Raw genomic sequence first — 23,470 nt, forward strand, 5'->3', positions numbered from 1 at the left:
AATCAGAGTGTTACATCTTTACCAAAGACTGTAAAGTTGCGGGGTGAACCTCTGTCTTAAAGACCAACAACCATACAGTAACAACATTGCTTAATAAATGCATCGCTCTATATTTCCTGGACGCGAAACGTGTCAAAAATGTTAGAGTTGTCTTAATATGTTAGAAAAATTAGAAAAGAATCAAAGACGAGCAAACGATTGATCACATTTTATTAAATATTGAATTTCTATCCAGCCATTGCTTCTTATATATATATATATATATATATATATATATATATATATATATATATATATATATATATATATATATATATATATATATATATATAAACATACATACGTTTGACGGTCTTGTTACGACCATTCAACATAAATCCGAACCCTTTAATTTCAATGAGAACAGTACACCGATGTAATTACATAACAAATTTATTCAATATAGATTTTGCACATCAGAACAATATATAAAACCAGGTACAGTCGATTAAATACACTTCTATCTCATCTAGACTGTTTTTTTCCAAACGCTTTAATGAAAAGCAAAATCTCTTCAGTAAACAAATATACTTCAGTTACACTTCAATGTCTTTGTCTAAAGCTCTCAAAAGTGATTTGCAAATAAAAGACCAGCATTTTCAGACTTTGTAACTTAAAACTTGGAGCAGCAAATAAACTTGTGAGACCAACAGGAAGCAGCTACATCTCGCGACGATTGCAGTAAGGGGAATTTTCGATTCTAAATTTAAGTTTTTGCCACTTCCTTATGTAGTTTGTCAAAGATTCAGAGACGATTTGTAACATTAGCTTAACTGAAACAGCATTTTAACACAGCAAACAGGTTTCTTCTGGACACACTTACATGGGGGAAAACAAAATGATGATATGCGTCTCCTTGAAGTTAGGGTTCATGCGCAAACTCTTTAAATAAAAAAATAAATAAGAAAATGAATGGAACACAACCTCTCATTTGAAACAGCCCAACACTGATAACCACAAACTGATGTACCATCAAGTTGAGTGAGAAAAAGATTGACTGTCACTCAAGCTTGTGAGCCACCAGAGGCTGTTACCATGGCAACGTGGCTCAGCTCAGTCAACAGGAATGTTCATTTTGGTCCCATGTGGATTTTCCCTGTGAGTCAGGGCCTCCAAGTTGTGAAGAAGCTGTAACATTAGGTCTCATCGGTGACTGGCTCCCTGACTGTCACGGCTCATAGAAGCTGGTTGTTTACATGGCTGATATTTTTTTGTTTCTATTGCTCGGTTTACAAAGGTATTTATTCTGGATGAGTTTAAAGGTTGACTTTAAAGGATCGGAAGGAATTTCACAGTGTTGTTGAGTAAAACAAAAGTTGCTGGGACCCTAAAAACGTGGCATCCACTCCTCAATATGGACATCTAATGACACACGCGCGCGCACACACACAGGCACACATGTCTTACTGAGGTTTACCAAGGAAGTTGGACAAGAAGCCAGCCCCCTGGCTCCGCCCTTGTCTGGATCCTCCCCCTCCAAGTGGATCCATCTGGTTTAGTTCCGACTGATCCAGCATTTCAAAGTCCTCCGCGTCCAGGTCGGTGTCGAGCTCCGCGCTTGACTGTTTGCGGTAGTTTTGGCGGGACCCAGCCCGAGGAGGACCAGCTCTGCGCTGGGAGGGCGGAGCATGAGGCTGCAGCGCTCCAGCCAACGCCGCCTGGATCATGTTGCTGGCGATCACTCCAGCCAATTCTCCAGTTAAGTCGGTGGAGAACCTGGCGGCGGGCGGATGGCTGCTGAGGGACAGGTCCTCGTCCAGATCATCCTGATCCGAGTCCAGGTGATCCTCAACCTCCAGCACTGAGTCCCGGTGACTGTGGAGGCCAGACATGGCCAGGCTGGGCAGACCAATGCTGGTGTCGTCATCGTCGTCCATCAGGGTGGCGTCCGGGTTGATGGAGGGGAAGTCGGGGAGATCCTGAGCGAACGACTCCTCGGCATCGCTGTGTCGGTCCAGATCTGTATACACACAGAGGGACACTCTGACACTGGAAACACCTCTCTCACCTGCCCCCACTGCAGACTCACCTTCAGATCCCTCAGTCAGCGGAGTCTGTCCTCGGGACAGATTGAACGTCCCATTGTCAGTGTAAGACACCTCAGCGTCCGAGTGTTCTGAGTCGCTGAGCGCCAGCTCTTTAGCAACAACAGCATCATCAAACTAAGGATGACAAAACACAGTGTGCCCAAATTTGGATTTGACATTAAACATGAAATGCATTTTTTTTTTTTTACATTTTCTGAAAGGTGCAGCGACTTGTTATTTCATCTTCATATCTCACCATAAAAACAATTGAAAAATAACATTGTTGCATTGTTTGGTATCATTCATCTCTGATGATGTTGATGGATATTTAACTCTTCGTTTTTACACAGAAGGACCAAAAACAACAAGGCAAACCTCAAATAGGAGTATTTCTGAGTGATAGTTACATACAAATCCATATATTTTCCACAAATTACTTGCATTGAGAGGCCTGACACCTCCTCCTTGTCCACCTGGAGGCACTGCCTTTTAGAACTGAGTGCCAGCCCTGCTCCCTGAGTCAACTCCCAAAACAAATAGAAAATGACTATACAATACACAGCGTATTTGTTTTCCACTCATGACAGAAGGCGGAACAGCCCATCGGTAACGCTTCCTCCTGTCTGCTATCGCTTTTATCGGTGCCTTTTATCACGAACAAAACAGCGTTTTCATGACAGACTCACCTTGGGGCAGAAAGCCGCCAGCTCCTCCTCACTGTCACTGGCCTCTCCGCCAGCGGCGCCATGGACGGGCTTCCTCAGGACTGCAGTCAAACCGAAGAAAGAGTCGCATTAGAGCAGGAAAAAAAACGGGGTCACAAGTGCTCACTTACACTGATTATCAATGGGCTTTGACATCATGTACCCATGATCGCTGAAGTCGAACCACTGCAGGGCCGGCTCCAGCATCACACCCATATAGTGGAAGACCTTGCGGTACTCCAGCAGTGGCAACAGAAGATTAAACAGCACTGAGGAAGAAAGAAACTCCTGTTTTTTGGCTCATTCTTAAACATCCAGTTACAGATTATAACAGAAGAGTTCGCTCTCACAAAGCGTGCACGCAACCTTGGTCATCACGGACGTCAGCAGGACCTCCCTCTTACTCTGGTTATGAGATTAAACCGGCCTCCCTCTGACCTCCTTAGCAAGCAACATGTTTCCCTGATCCTAGTGTTAATCACCTCACGGGGAAGGACCCGGTACTGAGGCCCCTACTGATCTTGTTTCAGCAGTCATGCATTTTTAATAGACGCAGGCTTCTCTGCCAACCTGCCAGGATGTCTGGACATGCAGTTGGAACTGGTTTAACGTCTGTGACTTACCAACTAAAAACACTATCCACGCTCCAGGGCAGTAGTTGCCGAAGACAGCCAGGCAGAAGAAGACTGAGCAGGTCAGGATGCAGAACTGATGGGAGGATCACAAATGGATTTCAGAAATAACCACACACATCTTACTGAGATGACATGATTATGGATTTGCGTTCTCATGTCATTTGGCACACATTTTGGACGGCGATTACTTTGGCAAATACTCAACTGGGCTCTAACCACACGGACGATTTTGACCTTGTTCAATACAAAAAGCCTACACACACCAGGACTTTTATAGCCGACATGGCATCTCGGTACACTGGGAGTCGCCCGAGTTGTCGTGTTGCCACATTCCAAAGTGTTTTCTCACCTTCCCTGGTTTGTTTCGCTTGTACTGAATCAACATGGAGGCAAGAACAGTACAGCTGACCCAGGCTTCAGCCAAGTGGTGGCACATTTCGGGAACACTGAGGATGTTGGGCTGCACCAGACCCCAGCTACACAAAGAGGACAGTGTGAGCCAAAGTTGCCAGCAAGTTACATAAGCCAACTATTTCATTTGTCAATTGCAGCTCAAACCAACCTCTCATTCTCAGACTCTTCCTGATGCCTGACTGAAGAGGAAAAATAAAAGGATCAGGCTGTATTTCATATGCAAGAGTTCAAGACTGTCACAGAAAATGGTGTCCTGAATAAATATACATTCAAAATAAATGCTGAAATTGTACTGTAAAATGCATGTTGTTACATTTGATGAGCGGCCAGATCTTGTTCTTCCAGGTATCAACGCAGACCAACACAATCAAGCCAGCAGCCAGCAGGAACAGCAGGCGAAATGAGGTCAGAACAAAGAAACTGGATAAGGAAAAAAAAAATACAAAGACTTCTTTGTTAACTGGAACCGTTTTGAGGGGTTGAATAGCACACCTTCCTCTGGGATATTTGCTAGAAAAATGACTTTTTGCAAGTTCAATACAAGCAAACAAGTTGATGTTGTCTGGTGGTCAAATAAAAATTCAGTCCTTAGAAAATAATTAAATCCTTTTTTTAGGCTCAAAACACTGAAATGCGTCATCTTACACATTAATCCCAGGAAAAGAAGTGGTGTTTGAATGGCAACTTAAGGAGTGGACAATATTATGTGAATAGCTTTCATTGAACACTTAATTATTCAACACACCTCAGTTTTTTCTGCTTTTTGCACTTCCAGTCTGCAAAGTGTTTTTTCTTTTTTATTTATTTTTAGTCATTATTATTATTGTGTCTGCTTCTTTGTAAATATATATTCTTCTTCTATTTTTCTCTGTATGTATATATATATATATTCTTCTCTTCTATTTCCGATTGAAAATCTCTATAGAGTCACCATCGGCCGGAAACAAATTCCCTGTATGTTAAACATACTTGGCAAATAAAGCTGATCCTGATTCCTGATATAATGTAAATATCCAAAACTGTGGGAGAAATAAAGAGCATCTAATCTAATGTAGAATGGAGTGGACAAAATTATGTGAATAGTTTTTATGATATACTGTCAATATCCCAACTGTGGGAGAAATAAAAAGCATCTAATCTAATGTATAATAAATATGTAGTGACAGTGTGCTTTTAACAAGAACTGAACTAGACTTGTCAGCAGCAGCAGCATCAGTCAAGTGATTCTGTTCGCCACCACAACAACAAATAATGGTGCCAATTTAAGAGATTGACCTGACAAAGAGCTGGTGGGGTTTGACGGATTAACTCAGAGGGGTGTCAGCTGCGCCGGGAACATGAAAACACCTAGAGGACTAAATGGTGCGCAGCAAACAAATGACAGTTCTGTTTAAACACACCTCAGTCGGCATTTAAAACAACAGCACCCGACTTCAGAGTCAAATAAGTATTCAAATCATCAAAAGGGATTTCAAATAATAGACGTTGAATTATTGTAAACACAATGCTATACTACTTTATGGCAACACATTTATGCTTCAAAATCGATGAGCTCTGCAGAGAAAGAAGATGTCAGGTGGCCATTCCCTACAAACCAAATAATTCTCACTTAAATTGTGTGGTAGTTTTGATTTAAGAAGTGAAATCTAATAAGACACTGACGAGATTTATGAACATAATGTAGCAAGGGAGCGTATAAACCGCTAAATTTGGATGTAAACAACAAGACGTCTTATCGCGTTGTTTAGTTACCGTGGTGAAGTTATCTTATCTGCATGCCACATGACGGTCACCATCCACCACCGTGATCTGTAACTCACCTGAAGACGAGGAGGATCAGTATGTAGAGTAGAACGCAATGAATGGGTCTCTCCCACACCAGGACGGTCTGCAGGTAGGTCAGCACCGGCTCGTAGGGCCCCAACCTGGTCAGAAGAGCGGCTTTGACAGCCCGCACCTGGTCGTCTCTTTGGCTGGAGCGCCGTCCACTACTCGAGCTCGACTGGCCATAGTTCGCGTCAGCCGTTGCCACAGTGTGTGCCATACTCCGTCGATAAGAAAACCTATAACATGAATACTTTAGCGGGGGAAATAAAGTGCTCACGAAGGAGGAACGCAGCGACACTGAACACCATGCTAGAGGACTGTGCAGCTAACGGCTAGCCACATCGCGTCTCGTCGTCTACGTAACTTTGCGATACTAAAACGAGCAGCGCATGCATGAAACTAAGTGTAATTGAAATATAACCAACTGACAGTCGCTATTTCGTCATAGTTTGGCCAAAACAAATGCGCTCGACTCTTGTCACTGGCAATATGGCGTAACCTGTTTTGCTTAGCCTTGAAATGGACCAATCACAGCGCACGCGGGCCAACAATTCAAGATGCGTTCAGGGTTGTAGGAAACTTTTAAGTCAACGAATCGAAAGCTCTTCGTACAGCGTGTCTTGATCTTCTGACCAAGTCGGTCACGTGCCCTTTTGTTTCGTTAGTTAAATAGAAAAGTGCAAGGCTCCAACTTTGTTATTTATATCCACTACATGGAGTCGGTCCAAAGGCTGCTACACGATATCAAAGTCAACGCTGTACCGTTGTAAAGACACGCAGAAGCGAATAAAGAATGGTTTTGCTTTCAGTCTATTTTATTCTACCAGAGTTTTGTAATAAAAGAAGACGAATGACGCAACGCATCTTACTTTGAATTTGCTTGTGTAATATACAACCACGTGTCTGTCATTGCGTAATATTATGGTATATGTATGTGCGTCATTTTTCAAAATCAGAGCTCGAATGCATTTCCTCGAGGTGAATCGAATACTAACATTTTCGCAGACATATATATATATATATATATTTTAATAGTTATTTGCAGTTTTGTGCTCTGCTCTTATGCTATTCTGCTGTTATGGGGAAAATACAATAAAAAATAAATATACAAAATAAACAAAAACACAACTGTAATTATGTATTTATCATGGGTGAAAGCGTTTGTGTTATTTTTAAAATCAATATTTGTTCGGAAATTGTTTCATTCATTCTTGATTTTTTGTGGTCTCCATATAATATACTATTGCTCATATGAACGCGATGTTTTAAAAAACAATTAAGGACAATAAACGAAAACTATAAATTGAAATATTCATTTACTTTTTTAAATGTTTGTCATTCAAGTCGATTTCCCCTCATTGATATCCACGTTGTGTGTGTGAGAAAATAATTTTGTTTGAAGGCGAACTGCGAAGAAGCAGTCACTTCTGGTGGTGGACCTAAGGAGGACCAAGTCTCCTGTGACCCCTGTTTCCATCCGGGGGGCCAATGTGGATATGGTCGAGGACTATAAATATCTTGGGGTCCACATAGACAATAAACTGGACTGGACTCGGAACACTGAGGCCCTTTACAAAAGGGGTCAGAGTCGTCTCTACTTCTTGAGGAGGCTCAGGTCCTTCAATGTCTGCGGGACAATGCTGAGGATGTTTTATGAGTCGGTGGTGTCCCGTGCAATTCTGTTGGCTGCGGTTTGCTGGAGCAGCAGATTAACGGTGGCGGACACTAACAGACGCAACAGACTCATCCGCAAAGCTGGTGATGAAACCGGACTCTGTGGAGACGGTTATGGAGAGAAGGATGCTCCTGAAACTAAGGAGCATCCTGGACAACATCACCGACATGAGCTCCTGGTCCAATACAGAAGCACATGGACCAACAGACTGAGACTACAGGACCACAGGAGGTCCTTTCTTCCTGTGGCTATAAAAGCATACACTTCGTCCCTGAAAATAATACAATGAAGGGTTTTTTGGCACATTTTCTGTTCTTGAACAGCATTTGTTGCACATTATTTTTCTAAATGTCACTTTTTTTGCACTTTATAATATTATTTCTTTTTAATTTATTGTGATATGCTGTGTACAGAGCATGTTACAAACACAATTTAATCAAGTTTTTCTGATTCTGATTCAACCCAGCAGGTGGCAGTATGCGCAGTCCCAGTCCATTTTACATTCATAAATGAACAAACGAAGAGGCGGCCAGTGACGTCACTGCTGCATCAAGCGGGAAGCAGCGGGCAGCTAGTGGGTTTGTTTCTCTTGTTTTATTTAGCTGTTGGCGTAAATAAAAGCAGCTGCAGGCGGAACATGCCGCGGGAAATTATTACCCTTCAGCTTGGACAATGTGGAAACCAAAGTACGTTTGAAAGACCCTTTCATATTGCATGTACACTCCTATTTCTTTTGCTAGCGAGCACATTATTTCATGCTATGTAATGTTTTCTCACTTTGTTTTGCCCTGCTACCAGCGCAAACTACTTAATATAAAGGATTATTTTACATGAATGACTATGACTTCACATACCTAGTTACTCGTAATAGCAATGTAAATTACAAGTCTATTCGTCCTACATTTAATATCATTCTCCGTGTTCAGTGAAGCAGCCGGTATTGAAAACAACGACCTGATGATGTTGTTTTGCTCGAATAATTCTTATTTCCTGGTCTTACAGTCGGGTTTGAGTTTTGGAAGCAGCTGTGTGCAGAGCATGGCATCAGCCCAGAAGGGATTGTTGAGGAGTTCGCCACCGAAGGGACCGACAGGAAGGATGTTTTCTTCTATCAGGTACCTCCACATGTCCTGGAGTCATTCCTCTTTAGGTTTTTAGGTTTCTATTTGATGTCCGCCCGGTTTGGGTTACAGTTGCACAGCTCATGTGAAACACTAGATTCTGCACTAGATGGAGTTGTCGTGCCAATTTTGTCCTGTGCGTTCATATTTAATGTTGGATTTCTTTAGACGATGATTTGATGTAAGGTTTATTACTTATAAATACAGGTTTTATTTATCTAACCCTTCATATAACAATATCAGTGACTCTTTTCTCCGTCCTTACACGCTTATATTTTGATACATGCCATTAGGCCTGCACGATAAATCGTAAAAAAAAATGCGATTTCGATTCACCCTTGTGTCTGATTTAATTTTCGATTCGCATTTAGTTTACAAACTGACTGGATTTGCATCACAGATGCTACTTTCCTTAGTGAGTTTCACGCTCCCAAGTGGCGCCAGCTACTACTTTCTGAGTTCCCACAATGCTCGTGACCTCTACGTCACCCAATGACGAAGCGCCTTGAAGTCACGTGTTTCACGGGTGATGTGAACGTGGTAGTGATTGGGTCGGTTCGGCAACAGGATAGAAACTGTTTTGGAGTCAGGTGCAGCGTTCGCCAGCCACCCGAATCTGAAACCTTTGAAAGTGGAAACTTTCGTCAATGCAGTGCTCTCTGTCTTGGATTCCCGCTACAGTATGTCAATATTTCACAGACACAGCACAGTCTCTAGAGATTCACCTGCGACATCTCACATCAAATGACATGTTTTTCAGTTGTGTCCTTTTGATATATATATATATTGATGATATATAGATAGTTGCTGCATTCTGCAAGATTTTTTTTGCTTTCCAGAAGAGGTTCATGTTTTCACATCTTCGACACAGAAGGTCTTATCATTTTCATTACAAATTCATTGTCAATCCATGTGATCAGCAGCAAAAACCCTGATCGGAGCATCCCTACCACAAATCTTTATCAGCACCTCAAACGTCATATGCCTGGTGATGCAACTTTGTTTTGTCATGGTTGATGTGTGCAATAAACTATGTATTTCATGGGGAAAAAAAAATTTGTGGCAGAGAATCGTGATATCAATTCTTAGCTAAAAAATCGTGATTCATATTTTCTCCCGAATCGTGCAGGCCTATATGCCATGTATTTAATAGCTACTTTACAACAATTTAAACCTAACTATTGGTGAACTCAACAGGCTGACGATGAACATTACATCCCTCGCGCTGTACTCTTGGATCTGGAGCCGAGAGTAATCCACTCCATCCTCAACTCGCCGTACGCAAACCTGTACAACCCGGAGAACATCTACCTGTCAGAACATGGCGGTGGGGCTGGAAACAACTGGGCAAGTGGATATTCACAGGTAAATTCTTCGCATTCATCTGTGTCTTAACTACATCATCAAAGCATTATATGAATGAACAAACTTGCTTTTCTCCTCCATTTGTTCTAACAGGGAAAGAAAATCCAAGAGGACATTTTTGACATCATTGATCGAGAGGCTGACGGCAGTGACAGTCTTGAGGTTGGATCAGTCAAATTTCAGATTGTGTTGTGCTGTGTTCATGCTCATGAAACGAATACTGTTGAAGCTATTGCTATTATTAAAGGTCCGTAATAATTGGCCTGGGGCCCTTTGACCTGTGTTTATGTTCCCTGAGGTCGCAGTTAAACTATAAAACGCATCATATAGGATCTAAACGGATCTTAAAATATGTTATTTGATTACTTCATTTTATGTGTGTTTTATTTAAAGATTGTTATTTAAGGATGTTTTTCAGTGGTGAATGTCTGTCGCACAACTATGGGTAAAACATGTCAATATGATTGAAAGGTATTTTACACAGTATATTTTCAGTATCTTTTATTTATCTTTTAATTTATTGTGGGACTTGTGTGGGATTTAAAAGACTATTTTAATTGACCATTTCAATATAGCAGTTGATCATTGTAGGATGACATTGTGGAAGATCAGCTAGAGTGGTGGAGATTTGCCTTAGAAAGGAGAGGAATGAAGGTTAGCCGCAGTAGGATGGAATACGTGTGTGTGAATGAGAGGGAGCCAAGTGGACAGGTGAAGTTACTGGATGCAGAGATAAAGAATGTAGAGGGTTTGAAGTACTTAGGCTCAACTGTCCAGGGCCATGGAGAGTGTGAGAAAGAGGTGAAGAAGCGGGTGCAGGCAGGGTGGAATCATTGCAGAAAAGTGTCAGGTGTGATGTGTGACAAAAGGTGTTGGCAAGGATGAAAGGGTAGGTGTCCAAAAGGACAGTAATGTTGTATGGTTTGGAAACAGTGGCACTGAGGAAAAGACAGGAGGCAGAGCTGGAGGTAGCAGAGATGAAGATGCTGAGCTTCTCTCTGGGAGTGAGCAGGATGGATAGGATCAGAGGGACAGCACATGTGCTCAGGTGTTTAGGAGACAAAGTCAGAGAGGCTAGATGGAGATGGTTTGGACATGTACAGAGGAGAGAGAGAGAGCCAGTACATTGGTAGATGAAGATGTTGAGGTTGGAACTGCCAGGCAGAAGGTGGAGAGGAAGGCCACAGAGGAGATTGATGGAGGTGGTGAAGGAGGACATGAGGTTTGTAGGTTTGAGAGAAGAGGAAGCAGAGGACAGGGAGAGATGGAGGAGGATGATCCGCTGTGGCCACCCCTGAAGGGAGAAGCCGAAAGGGGAAAAAAAAAAAGAAGTTGATCCCTGTAGGAGAAGAAAATCTGGTGTAGGAAATGAGAGAAAGAAAAGAAAATTATCACTCTTTTATTGTCACCACTTATTTATATTTCTTAGTATTTATATTTAGAATCTAATTCTCTTATACTTTCACTTCTGAATGCCGAAGTAACTGCTAACGTATCACTAATACTTGTCAATGAAAACCCAGGAGCTCTCCCATTCGTATATTGCTTAGGAAGGAAACAAAAGTATGTTTTGTCATGGAAGAAGACATCAGCCCTGGCACATTCCTTGGCACGTACATGAAAAGTGTACGTGCAGAAGAAGGCTGCCAGTGTTCACAGAGCTGCCGTCTTTCCTCACAATTATTCTTAGCCTCACTTCTGCTGATCTTTCTTTAGCTAGACTCATAAAACAACACCCGCCTTTTACCTCAAAGGTCTGCAATTTCTGTAAGTCATTCACATCTCGACCCCACATTATTATTTGGTGTGTGCACTCATGTGTGCGCTCTGCTGGGGAAGGTGTGCATGTGTATGTTGGCAGGGAGTGGCGTGCGGAGCGTCTGGTCATAATAGCTGGGTGAACATTGAAAGCAGGTACTGCTGGGTTTTTTTCCCCCCTCTTGTTGGGGGTGGAGCCCGACACCCATTTATTTAAGTGTCCGGGAACAGAGGCGGCAGCTCACCCACACATTCAGCTTTCCGCATCAGTGGACTTTCACAGTGGGCTTTAGGCCACACGTGGCACAGTCTGCGGCCGAAGCTGCCGGTAATGAGCCACTCTTTTGTCTCCACAGGGATTCGTCCTGTGCCACTCCATCGCTGGAGGCACCGGCTCCGGCCTGGGCTCCTACCTGCTGGAGAAACTTAACGACAGGTCCATAAACAACGGCGCTTGCCACATTTTCACCTCGGTTCTGACCCAGATGTGTTGTCTCCCTGAAGGTACCCCAAGAAGCTGGTGCAGACCTACTCCGTCTTCCCCAACCAGGACGAGATGAGTGACGTGGTGGTTCAGCCGTACAACTCGCTGCTCACTCTGAAGAGACTCACCCAGAACGCCGACTGTGTGGTGAGAGTCTCTTGGACTCTGAACTGAACAGGTTCTGCTCTCCCCTGGTTGAAGCCCATTTCCCGGCCAAATGCCGCGATACATGTTCCACAGATGAGGAAGCACTGAGGACTTGCTTCTCATTTATTAAATCTAAAATAGGTAATTGTGTTAGCAAAGACGGTCCCAGCTCAGAGGCATTAATATCAGCTTCCTGCAGGGTCTCATCCACGGCCCACGCTCTGATTCCATTAGCTGCTGAGCTAATAGCATCTTCCCAACAATCGCTCCAGTGTTTCTTGTCGTTTACTCGGCGAGTCTTCGCTCCGTCTGTTCCAGTTGGAGAAGGTCTTCACATCCTGTCTCTGATCTCAGGTGGTTTTGGACAACACGGCTCTCAATCGCATCGCCACGGACCGACTGCACATCCAGAACCCGTCGTTCTCTCAGATCAACCAGCTGGTGAGTGAATCAGCTGCCTTCCAATCCTGTTGTCTTCCTTGCTTTTCTTCTCACTGACCTTGAGCCATTTGGCATTTTCTTCTGTTTCGCTCCCTGCTATTAAACACTGTTCATTTTAATTTAATTGAACTGTTTTGATAGTCGACTAGTCACCGACTCTCTCAGCGACTAGTCGGCATATGACTTGTACAGCTTGGTAAACATGGCGACGTGTCTGACTGTTGTATTGTAAACAGTTGTTGAAAAACACATGAAGACTGCAACTAGTCTAAGAGTGTATCGACTAGTCAGCCAGGCAGAAGGTTGAGAGGAAGGCCAAAGAGGAGATTGATGGAAGAAGAAGAAGAGGAAAAAAGGAGGAAAAAGAAGAAAGAAAAAGGGGGAAGGGAAAAAGAAGAGGAAGAGGAAGGAAGAAGAAGAGGAAGGAAGAAGAAGAAAAAAGAAGAAGAAGAAAAAAGAAGAAGAAGAGGAAGAACAACAACAACAACAACAAGAAGGAAGAACAAGAAAAAAGAAGGAAAAAGATGGAGGAAGAACAAGAAAGAAGAAGGAAAAGAAGACAGAGAAGGAGGAGGAGGAAAAAGAAGAAAAAATGAGGAAGAAAAAAGAAGGAGGAAGGAGAATGAGGAGGAAAAAGAAGGAAAAGCTGAAGAAGAATAAATTCTTGATCTTCTTATGTGTTCCTCAACAATGTAGCCGTCACGGTCTTGAAGTCTGTGTGACTGACTCCCCTCAGGTGTCCACCATCATGTCGGCCAGCACCACCACCCTGCGCTACCCTGGATACATGAACAACGACCTGATCGGCCTCATCGCCTCCCTCATCCCGACGCCTCGGCTGCACTTCCTGATGACCGGCTACACCCCGCTGACCACGGACCAGTCGGTGAGCCACGCAGACCACAGCCCACTGTCGGCACCGGTGTTCTGACAGCAGCCGCGCTGCAGGTGGCGAGTGTGAGGAAGACCACGGTGCTGGACGTGATGAGGAGACTCCTGCAGCCCAAGAACGTCATGGTGTCCACAGGGAGAGAGAGGCAGCCCAGCCACTGCTACATCGCCATCCTCAACATCATCCAGGGGGAGGTGGACCCCACTCAGGTGAGGAGACTTTGACCTCCTGCTGTCAGGTTGGGAGGAAACTCACGGTCCCCTACCGCAGGTGCACAAAAGCCTCCAGAGGATCAGGGAGCGGAAGCTGGCCAGCTTCATCCCCTGGGGTCCTGCTAGTATCCAGGTGGCCTTGTCCAGGAAGTCCCCGTACCTGCCGTCCGCTCACAGAGTCAGCGGCCTGATGATGGCCAACCACACCAGCATCTCCTCCGTAAGTACAAGGAAGCACGTGGGGTTTGTTTTCTCGAGCAAAACACACACAAAAACATGCGTCGCCCTCAGCTGTTCGAGCGAACGTGCCGACAGTACGACAAACTGCGGAAGCGCGAGGCTTTCCTGGAGCAGTTCCGCAAGGAGGACATCTTCAAGGACAACTTCGACGAGCTGGACAACTCCAGGGAGGTGGTCCAGCAGCTGGTGGACGAGTACAGCGCCGCCACGCGGCCCGACTACATCTCATGGGGGACGCAGGAGCAGTGAGCCTCGCATGATCCGTGAAGTGGCTTTGAGTCAATATGTGTTGCGTATTTTCGGCTTCATCACACAGGTCGCCATTTATTTATTGACTGTGTAAAAGTTGTATCTGAAGTGCCGCTCATAAAGAAAGCTTCACGAATCAATGCAGACTATATTGTGCGTGAGGCGCTGTCTCAGATCTTTCTTGGCCTTTGGTTCCTCCTCTCCCACTCCTCAGAACCCTCCTGTAGTCTCCTCGGTTTCTCTCTATTTTTATACCAGAGTTGAAGTGAGATGCACCGTCTGCAGCCTCCAACAATGGCGCCGCCACCGCTGACCGACGCGTACGTCTGTGGTTCTGTACTTTGCTCCTCTGCCATCACTGCGCATGACTAACCAGAGGTTGATGTTGGACCCCAGTCAGACACAAGTGTCTGCTGCGGCTCCTACCAACGACTCTTTGTAAATATCTGATCCAATATCTCGTCCTTGAATGCGTCATGGCGCTCTGCTTGTTGGACCTATTTGAGAAGATGAGAATAAAGAAACATGTTTTCCAATATTTGAGGCTTTGTCTTGAAAGTTATTCGTCTGTTTTATGGACATTGTTATAAACATTTCTCTGTAGCGTATTATAAGAACTGGGAATCAAGCAGAAAAAAAAATCTTACAATCAGCTGTACTATATATATATATATATATATATATATATATATATATATATATATATAGTACAGCTAGTTTTAAGATTTTTTTTTAAAAGATTTTTTTAGATATATTAAAAAAAAATATATATATATATATATATATAATATCTGATGTATTACACAGGTTCAGTCCCAACAGGGAATTTCAATAAAGGGACAATTTATGAAGCATATCTCTGTAAATTTTAAAATAAAACGATACATTTCATGCTCAAAGCATTTCAGGGGACGACCTCATGAAGCTCATCACGAGAATGAGCCACCAGTGTGCAGAGCAGTACTGAAAGCAAAGAAGAATATAAAAAGTGAAAGTCATGTCACATTTTCAGGCAGTTTTGTTTGCTACATAATTCCATATGTGACCATTCATAGCCCTTCAGCGAGAGCCTGCAATGACCGCTGCACCATCTTCTTCTGAAGACGACAAAGGGAAAAAAAAATTAATTGACACGGTCAAAAAGATAAAAGATTCACTGACATTTGTCAAGCGACTTGCACCTTGAAGAGAGAATACAAGTGGCCATGGCAGAAGAAGGAAGTGGGAGCACGAGTAACAGGGAAGTGTTGCGTCATCACGACATGGAACAACGGAATGACTGTCGATTGATGATCTCAAAACTCTACTTTGTCATCTTAGAAAGAGGAACTACAAACATGACAGGAACCAGTGAAGACACAGTGGTAAATTGTTTGTTTTTTTATTAATTACATACAGTATTTACAGTCTTATTGCACCTTCCTTGATGGTTAAAAACAAACAATAGTGCAAGAAACTAAATACACGCACACGCGCACACACACGAAGAGGTACCATGCAGCGTACAAACAAGCTTCATACAAAAAAGAAATGTTTTTATTTGTATTTTTCTAAAGGTGGAGCTGCCTGCAGCTGCAGTTGAAAAAAAACAAAACAATAAAGATTGAAAGTTTAGTCATGGCGGTAGGATTGTGTGCTCGGGGTAAATTGTGGGGGTCCACTGTCTTTCATTTTAATTTTTTTTTAACAAAGGCTCGCGTAAAGGAAACAGATCTTTGGTCCGGTTTGCTACACTCAACAGGGTGAATCATTGGCTTCTTAAAAAAACAAACTGGGACAGTCGACACACAAATATTGCTACATATTATTTCTCAAAGAACCAAAAAGTATCCGAGTGCCTGTCAGGAGGGGGGAGTCCAGGGGCACACGTGGGGTTAAGACTTTCAAGGCGGAGTCTGAGGACAACAGTCTGCTGCACTGAAAACAGCCCTGGCCTGATCGGACCTCAGCGACGCGGAGGCGGACGTGATGCCTTCAATGACCATGTGTGAGAGTTCCTCATTCGTTCGTCCAATACTGTATAGTTTCAACCGTTACAGATACAAACTCAAAATGACTTCATGTTGCATGACTTTAAAGGTTGATTCAACTCATTCTGTGTTGAGTTTTTTACTTGTTTTACTTCTATTTCTGAGTGTAATTTTTGAGCTGTGAATTAATGTCGCATTCAAGTGCTGTTGGTAAATCTTTACTTGTATGTTGGCTTCATTTTGACAGGCGTTCACTGACCTCACCATTCAACAGCAAACCAGACAGTTTGTAATACACCTTCACTGAATAGACAATATCAGACATGTTTTCACCATTTTTTACCACTTTGTTTGGAGCTTGATAAACTATAGTTCAAATAATTTCATTATTTTACCAAAGGAAATTCTTTCAGAAAAACTTGAGAGTAAAAATAAAGTGTGTTTTGTGGCGTTGATGCCTCACTCCGTCGGCTCACAAGACAAATGAACTTTAAAAAAACTGTGTCAGATACAGCTGAGTTTTGCAGCTTTGAAATGTCTGAATGAAGGAATAACAAACAGCTTCACCCTCCTCAGCATTATTTACATGGTGAAAACAGTATAAAAGCACCAGTTATTTCGGCGGCGTGAAGCAGAAGCTCGATAACCTGATCAGTCAAGTGTTAACCGAGTCCCAACCTCCACACTTCTCTGCAGCAACACAATCACCAGGGAGTTTGTTTCTTCTCTCCCGAAACTGTTCTCCATCAAGACGCGCTGGAGTGTGCGAGCGAAACATCTGTTTCCAGTTCCAAGTTCACACGCATGGCTGCATCAACAGTTCCAGGTATTGGTAGGCCGGTCCGGGTCTTATGAAAACTGCCACTGATGGAGTCCACTTAAGGCTGCACCAGAACCTGTGTGTGTGTGTGTGTGTGTGTGTGTGTGTGTGTGTGTTGCTTAACAACCTCCACACTATTCCAGCAGCGCGTGACGGATGAGTGCTTTCTAGGAACACAAATATCACACGCTTCAAAAGACTTTATACCTTCGTGATGGTAGTGCCACAGCTTATAGCCCCGCCCACCCCGAAATCCAAGCTGGGGATGTAGCAGGACTCGCACTGTTGTCAAGAGGAGCCGAGGTTGCGTGACAGGACGAGTGTGTGTGTGTGTGTGTGTGTATGTGTGACACCTCATCAGCAGCCACATTGGTTTCTGTGGGATTCTGGTCTCGCTTGCCAAACAGAGCCCCTTGCCTTGTGACCCCCGCCGCCCGCGCCCTCCGCAGGCCAGGCCCTGGGCTGTAAAGCTCTCAGTTCGGGTTTATTTTCGTGGATCCAAAACAGCCGTCTCTTTGTTTTGGCTGCAGCGGCGTTCCCAGCAGAGGAGGAGCGGGGTCCGGGGGGCCTCACCCAGGCCACGCGGAGCAGGACTGTGGGAAGTTTGGGGGCGTTCAGGAGCCGTCACACCGTCTCCGAGGGCAGCTCCAGGAGGGCGTTGGGAGACGTGAGGTGACGGAGGGCCAGCTCGGTGCTGTCGGTGAGCGTGATGCCCACGTCGCCTCCCTTCCCTCGCGGATGACTGGTGGCACTGAAGTAGGCATTCATCAGCTGCATGATCTCAGTCAGCTGCGAGGGAGAGACAGAAGAGGGGGTCAGACGGAGGTCTGTCCCGGTGTCTGGCACCGTCACAGTGGGGATGATGTCATACAGCTGCCGGGCAAACTGGACCTCCCACAAGTCACATCAATCGGCCCGTAACACTGCGGCAATACGACACTTGGCCAGTCAGACAGGTAGAGAGGCGGGGGACACCCTGGACAGAACACCGCTGTATTGCACGGCACCGTACACAGTAGAGGTTTTTGGACTGAGGGAAGTGTCCGGAAAAACATTGGAAGCAAAAGCGTTCAAACTTCATTCCTTCCATTCCTTTTTCTACTTTTGGACAATTCTGAGGAAGTGCTGACATCGGCACTTTCTGTTCTGAAGCGCTAGGTGACTACACAAATAAGGATTTAAAAAATCTTATATTTATTTCAGTCAGACACCCTAATATTGACAACAAACCCTCGATAATCTCAAACACAACACAAACATCTTGGTTCTGCCCCACTGAGCCAGAAGCTCGTCCCAGAAAATGGAAACCCCGCGTGGTCGAGCGAAGAGGAAACAGCGCAAGTGGAAAACACCACACACAGCTGGACATAGATGCGTTTCTTTAAACAGAAAAAAGGCGTTTTTATAGTCTCCAAATCAACGAACTCCGCCTCCTTGTTTCTCAGACCTGACTTGCTTCCTTCTTTTTGTCGGCCCTGACAATATCTGGACAGACTCCCTCTTACTACACCTCAGACGACAAGGTTTGGTTTAGGGCTGCAACGTTAAGTTGACGTCATCGATAACGTTGACAACAAAAATTCGTTGACGTCAAAATCTGTGCGTCGATGTGTCGTGTTGCTGTTGGTGTAAACACACACGGGCCGCAGGATGGGCATCGAGAACGGGTTGTTATTGAGAAGCAGTGACAAAAGATCACATTCTCTGGAATCATTCAGATATGTTCATTTCTGTTCCTTTCATTGGTTCCTGACTGAGGTCCGACTGACGCCTCAGTCGCGGAGCAGTTCGAGTGGCTTCGTTTTGTTTGCGAAGATGACACGTCCTAAGGATGAGCAAACCCTTCGACACCAGGGTAGAAAGATGAAAGAGTGTTCCGTGTTTGGTCCGTGACGCCACACGCCCTCCAGCTAACAGCTAGCATGTCGGTTAGCACGCAGCTAACTTGTAAGTTGAGTGATGTAATCTTCAGTGTCTCTCCTCCCAATAATAATAACCAGAACTGAACTTGGGAGCTACACTGAACACATTGTTTTAGTATATTATTCAAATAAGAGCTTATGATGTGGAGGTTGATCAGATATATACATATGTGTGATACATATGTGTATAGTGACAATTTTTAATTCTTCTCAAGGAGCAATAGAGACCGGAGCTCTCCGTCAACTGTTCTATGCTTCATGCGTAGCAGGGTTAAGACATGTTCCTGGATTACGTGTCATTATTTTAATGTACTTGTTTCATAAGGTATGTCACAGTGAGATGATTTAAGCAACTTTAGGTTCAACAAAAATTCAAAATAGGTCCAAACAAAGGTAATCACGAAGAGGTAGTCGACCTATCGAGAAATGATAAACAGATAAGTCGATAATATAGTAAAATAGTTTGGTTATCATCATTCTTAACCTCCAACAGTCACATGGGCCACACAAAACGACAGGGCGGGACAAATTTGGCCCCGGGGCCCAGAGTTGGAGACGTCCTTTCACCATGTTTTCAGTCGTAGGCACTTCCCCGTCACACAAGCTTATCACAGATACCCAGTTTTCACAGCTCCTTCCAAATGCTGGGCCTAATATTTTAATGCAACCGCGGCAATAAAACGGCAGTGACTGGTTCATGCCAGGAAGCCAGAGTTTGTGGTTAGCGCCGGCTGCTCGGGTTTTTTCAAAGTGGGGGTGTGTTCCCTCGGCTTACTGCGCAGAACAGTAAATGAGTAGCAGGAACCCCCAGCGCCGGCAAGTCTCCCACCAGCCCAGGAAATTGACAGGATTTAATTTAGAGAGCTGAGAGGTGAATTATTACCTTGGTGGTTTCGAACAGCAGGTCCCGATCTCCAGCTGAGATCTTGAAGGTGTTGCTGTCAGACACACCGTAGGAGCGGATCTGGCCGAAGGGGAGGGACTCCAGGGCCTCGGCCTCCCCCTGCCGATACAGAGAGACCGAGGAAGCGGCGACCCCCAGCCACAGCTTCTGGGAAAAGCTCCCTGAAGAACTCTGAGGAGGTCATGTTCATTGTTAGTTACGGATCAAAACACTGGCAAGCAGTGACACTCACGATGTAGAAGTCCACCTCATACAGGGTGCAGCCAAATCCCGACCACTGGCGAGCGATGGCAAGGTAGGCGGCCATGCTGTCCCTGCGGTTGTAGCCGGCCAGACCTTTCCATCGCTCCAAGATGGAGCCCATCACAGCAGTGGCTTCTTCTTTCAACCGACTCCGCAGACGCATGTCCAGCTCCACCTTCTGCTTGTGAGCGGCCGTGGCTGTGTGGCTCCACAGCGCCCCGGAGAGGATGCCGGAGGGGAACCGCGACTGGGCCTCGGGGCAGCCCTGGGCAGCCACTTGGCACGGGGGCAGGGCTTGAGGGGCAGAGAGGGACATGAGGACCCGAGTTTCCAGCATGTCACTAGGGAAGAGTTCGTCCAGGGGAGGGCAGGGCGCGTGTGTGCTGAAGTCCCCCATCACACTCTGGAGCCTCAGAGCTGCTAGAGCTTGGAGGTCTTCTTCACAGGCAGGCAGCTGCCCGCGGACCATCATCTCATGGCACTGAGGAGCACAGAGGAGTTCTCAGAAATACTTTAAAAAAAACTCAAGATAAATCTTTGTCTTAGCAAAGTTAGAGTCCAGACTCTCAATGAAATGTGTGGACAGACTTATCCAGACATCTATTACATGATCTAAGCGGATGTTTGCTAAGTAACATTAAAAAATATATATATATTTTATCATCTCCTCAGCCAAAAACAATCAAAGTGGTTAAAGCACGGCAATAGGCTTGTTACCTTCTCAAAGAGGAGCAAATACTCGGGGCTGTCCACAGAGATGCTGTCAGTGTCCAGCAGGCAGTAGAGCTTAAAGCACAGCTTCCACGGAGAACTGCACTCGGACTCTTTGGAGGAGAAGCTGCCCCAAACAGCGAAACTCAACGTTAACAACCAAGTGAGACCTCAGCCTGTTTCCCAGCACGGGGCCATGTTTGTCATCCGTTATCTTGGAAAGCAGATAGAAGCCAGCATGGGAACGCGGCGGAAGGTTAATCTGCGATCGAAACATTCCTCAGGAGATTTGAATATCCAGGAGCATATGCTTCAGTTGTAAACAAGTGCTACAGTTTCCACTTTGCGCTGCTTCTGATCGTCCTGATTTGACCCCCATGATTTCAACGGTTTTCTATCCGTGTCAAACTTGAGGCTCGGGGGCCAGAGGTGGCCCGGCAAGTCATGTCATGTGGCCCACAACAGCATGCTAATTTCATTCGTATTTTAGACTGACAAACTTAAAACTGCCAGAAGAAGGTAAGTGGATCGGTAAAAGTTCCTTTGATCTCGCTACAGCCATACACAAGAAGAAGAAGCTGAAGAAGAAGTAGTTTTGAAAGGTAAGGCAGTTTAACAGACGGTTTTCAGCAGCTTTAGCTTGACTGGGAATGTATATATTCCACCAAATGATTTCTCAATAATTTATATGCTTTTCAGACTATTCCACTTAAGTGAATACTGGGCAGTAAAAGCTGATCCTAGTTTAGTCTTGAATAAATTAATTTATGACTTCCTTTTACCAAAATAAAGGCATAAACAATTGCGTATTTGGAAGGTAAATGTCACAGGTTTACTAAAAGTGCAGTGTGTGAAAACAGCATGATGCTATGCATTCATATTTTCGGATGGTTATGTGCACACCTGGTCAGGACGTCTGCGATCAGAGCTCCTCCGGTCACCAGGTGCTCCCACAGAGCGTTCTGCTCGTACAGTGCAAAAGTGTTCTTGCTCTCCTTCAGGCCGAGCTGCTCCTGCATCCTTCTCACCACCTGTTGCGGGGAAGTGGGCGACAAAACACACACGATTAACGCAGAGCCAGCGACACGCTGGCAAAGGAGAACAGAAGCAGGATTGAAGCTTCAAAGCGAAAAATACGAGCAGAAGTTTCCAAACCTCATTGGCTGTGGTGTGTGAGCTGATGTAGAGCTGGCAGGATCCGGGCCCCGGATAGTGCACCGTGCATAACATCTCCTGTCGGCTCATCAGCATCTGGATCTCTTCCCAGGATGGCACACACTCCCGACACTTGGTCTTCTCCAGAGCCTCGCTGATGAATGACGCATAGTTGTCCATCTCCGATTCTGGACTCTGGCTCTGGATCCTGCGGCCAGGAAGGAGAGCGTGAGGCAAGCTTAACCTGCTTTGCATCTGACGGCAAAATACAGCTTTCCATTCTGGATTAGGAGACTCGGCGCCCACACTCACTCCACTGCAGCGTGTGTGTCATCATGGTAATAAAAGTAACCACAAACACCACCAGCTCTCATCCAACCATAAGGAGTCGAAGTTGGTGATGTTTGGATTCAAAACTGCAAACTGGCCCTGTGACAATGATGACACTGAGCCCGGCTGGCCTTTGTACTAGGTCCATCACCACATGATCACATAGCAGGTTAGAGGACAAGTTGAAGAAAAAAAAAAAAAAAGCATTTTTGCTCACATTTCTGTTCCATTGATTCATGTGAATTACTGTGCAGTAACCTGCTAGTATTTAAACAACATACATCATGTAATAACACTACTTTTTTGGGGGTTAAAACTACTAGCTACAGTGGTGGAAAAACAGTTTTGGGACCCTGCATGCATTCTACTGCGTGCCAGAACCACTGAAGATGATTTCTTTTCCTTAGTTTTGAGCACATTCTACGTCATTTGTTGACTTTGATACCCACACAGGTACTCAGGAATTTTTTTTTTTTTTTAGTAATTTTTCTCGTAAACAATATTTAAAAGAATGTATTTGTTTGTGTCGGTATACTGCAGCTACACCTTTTGAAACACAAAACTATGTATATTCCCACAAATTTTCATGATAATATTTGAGATTGTGTCAAATATTGCCGGGTTCTGAAACTTTTTTTCTGCCACTGTACAAGCTGAAAACATGTTAAGAAATACGTTTCTTAATAATTTTACCAGGACACACAAGTTACACACCCTGGACTATAAGCTCTGCATCCAGTAGCGTGTTTCCCCAACTACAGTGGCCTCAGAAGGACATTAGGCAAATCTCACAACACCTGTGCAATACATGTTGTTGCCAAAGAAGGCAACAACATGCTCATATGGATCAACCAGGACAACCAAAGTTACATAAAGAGAAGAAGAAATAGGGCATTTTCTTTGGTCTCAACTCAGCTAAATGCTATCACTAACTTTTTCTAGACTGTAGCATGCTGCCATACTCCAAAGAGAAGAGAAAAGAAAACATCTCTGACTCAAAAGGAAAAGGTGTTTCCACTCCTGTCAAACACAACGGCCTGCAACATCTTGAGTCGCAGATGTGTCGGTGCAGGAGACACGACAGCCGGCTGTGGTTCAGTGGAAATAAAAACACGACACATACATGAAGCGAAGCGATCCTCCTGGTGCAAACACCTAAATCAAACGCCGACACGCTGGAGACAC

The 23,470-nt window shown here is 44.6% G+C and overlaps 3 protein-coding genes across 7 annotated transcripts in view; 1 reads left to right on the plus strand and 2 right to left on the minus strand.

Moving 5' to 3' along the window:
- Nucleotides 1–457: 457 nt before the first annotated feature.
- On the minus strand, nt 458–6,414 carry retreg3 (reticulophagy regulator family member 3). Of its 3 annotated transcripts, none has more exons than XM_053852751.1 (10): nt 6,146–6,164; nt 5,640–5,882; nt 4,133–4,239; nt 3,968–3,998; nt 3,755–3,881; nt 3,394–3,478; nt 2,902–3,039; nt 2,753–2,832; nt 2,069–2,201; nt 458–1,999 (listed from the first exon to the last, which is right to left on the minus strand). In XM_053852751.1, exons 2-10 carry the CDS (start codon nt 5,861–5,863, stop codon nt 1,443–1,445), a joined length of 1,482 nt encoding a protein of 493 aa, XP_053708726.1. In that variant the 5' UTR covers nt 5,864–5,882; nt 6,146–6,164; the 3' UTR covers nt 458–1,442. The 3 variants fall into 3 exon arrangements, with proteins under 3 accessions (XP_053708726.1, XP_053708724.1, XP_053708723.1); XM_053852749.1 differs by lacking the exon at nt 6,146–6,164 and adding an exon at nt 6,259–6,414 and having other exon boundaries at nt 459–1,999; XM_053852748.1 differs by having other exon boundaries at nt 459–1,999; nt 5,640–6,246.
- A 1,410-nt stretch (nt 6,415–7,824) lies between these two features.
- On the plus strand, nt 7,825–14,769 carry tubg1 (tubulin, gamma 1). The gene is made up of 11 exons (XM_053851508.1): nt 7,825–8,007; nt 8,324–8,436; nt 9,640–9,807; nt 9,901–9,969; nt 11,922–12,001; nt 12,070–12,196; nt 12,551–12,637; nt 13,374–13,523; nt 13,586–13,738; nt 13,800–13,961; nt 14,033–14,769. Exons 1-11 carry the CDS (start codon nt 7,959–7,961, stop codon nt 14,228–14,230), a joined length of 1,356 nt encoding a protein of 451 aa, XP_053707483.1. The 5' UTR covers nt 7,825–7,958; the 3' UTR covers nt 14,231–14,769.
- Nucleotides 14,770–16,885: 2,116 nt separating this feature from the next.
- The window catches only part of plekhh3 (pleckstrin homology, MyTH4 and FERM domain containing H3), a 52,733-nt gene continuing 46,148 nt past the window's right edge, over nt 16,886–23,470 (minus strand). For all 3 annotated transcript variants that reach the window (XM_053852793.1, XM_053852795.1, XM_053852792.1), the window contains 6 exons: nt 21,956–22,163; nt 21,704–21,831; nt 20,807–20,927; nt 20,079–20,570; nt 19,826–20,017; nt 16,886–17,809 (listed from right to left, as the gene is read on the minus strand). In XM_053852793.1, coding sequence (XP_053708768.1) covers nt 17,645–17,809; nt 19,826–20,017; nt 20,079–20,570; nt 20,807–20,927; nt 21,704–21,831; nt 21,956–22,163 — 1,306 coding nt within the window. In that variant the 3' untranslated portion in view covers nt 16,886–17,644. The remainder of the gene's footprint in view (nt 17,810–19,825; nt 20,018–20,078; nt 20,571–20,806; nt 20,928–21,703; nt 21,832–21,955; nt 22,164–23,470) is intronic.

Source organism: Synchiropus splendidus, chromosome 19, assembly GCF_027744825.2.
Source record: "Synchiropus splendidus isolate RoL2022-P1 chromosome 19, RoL_Sspl_1.0, whole genome shotgun sequence".
In the NCBI taxonomy this organism is placed as follows: Eukaryota; Metazoa; Chordata; class Actinopteri; order Syngnathiformes; family Callionymidae; genus Synchiropus; species Synchiropus splendidus.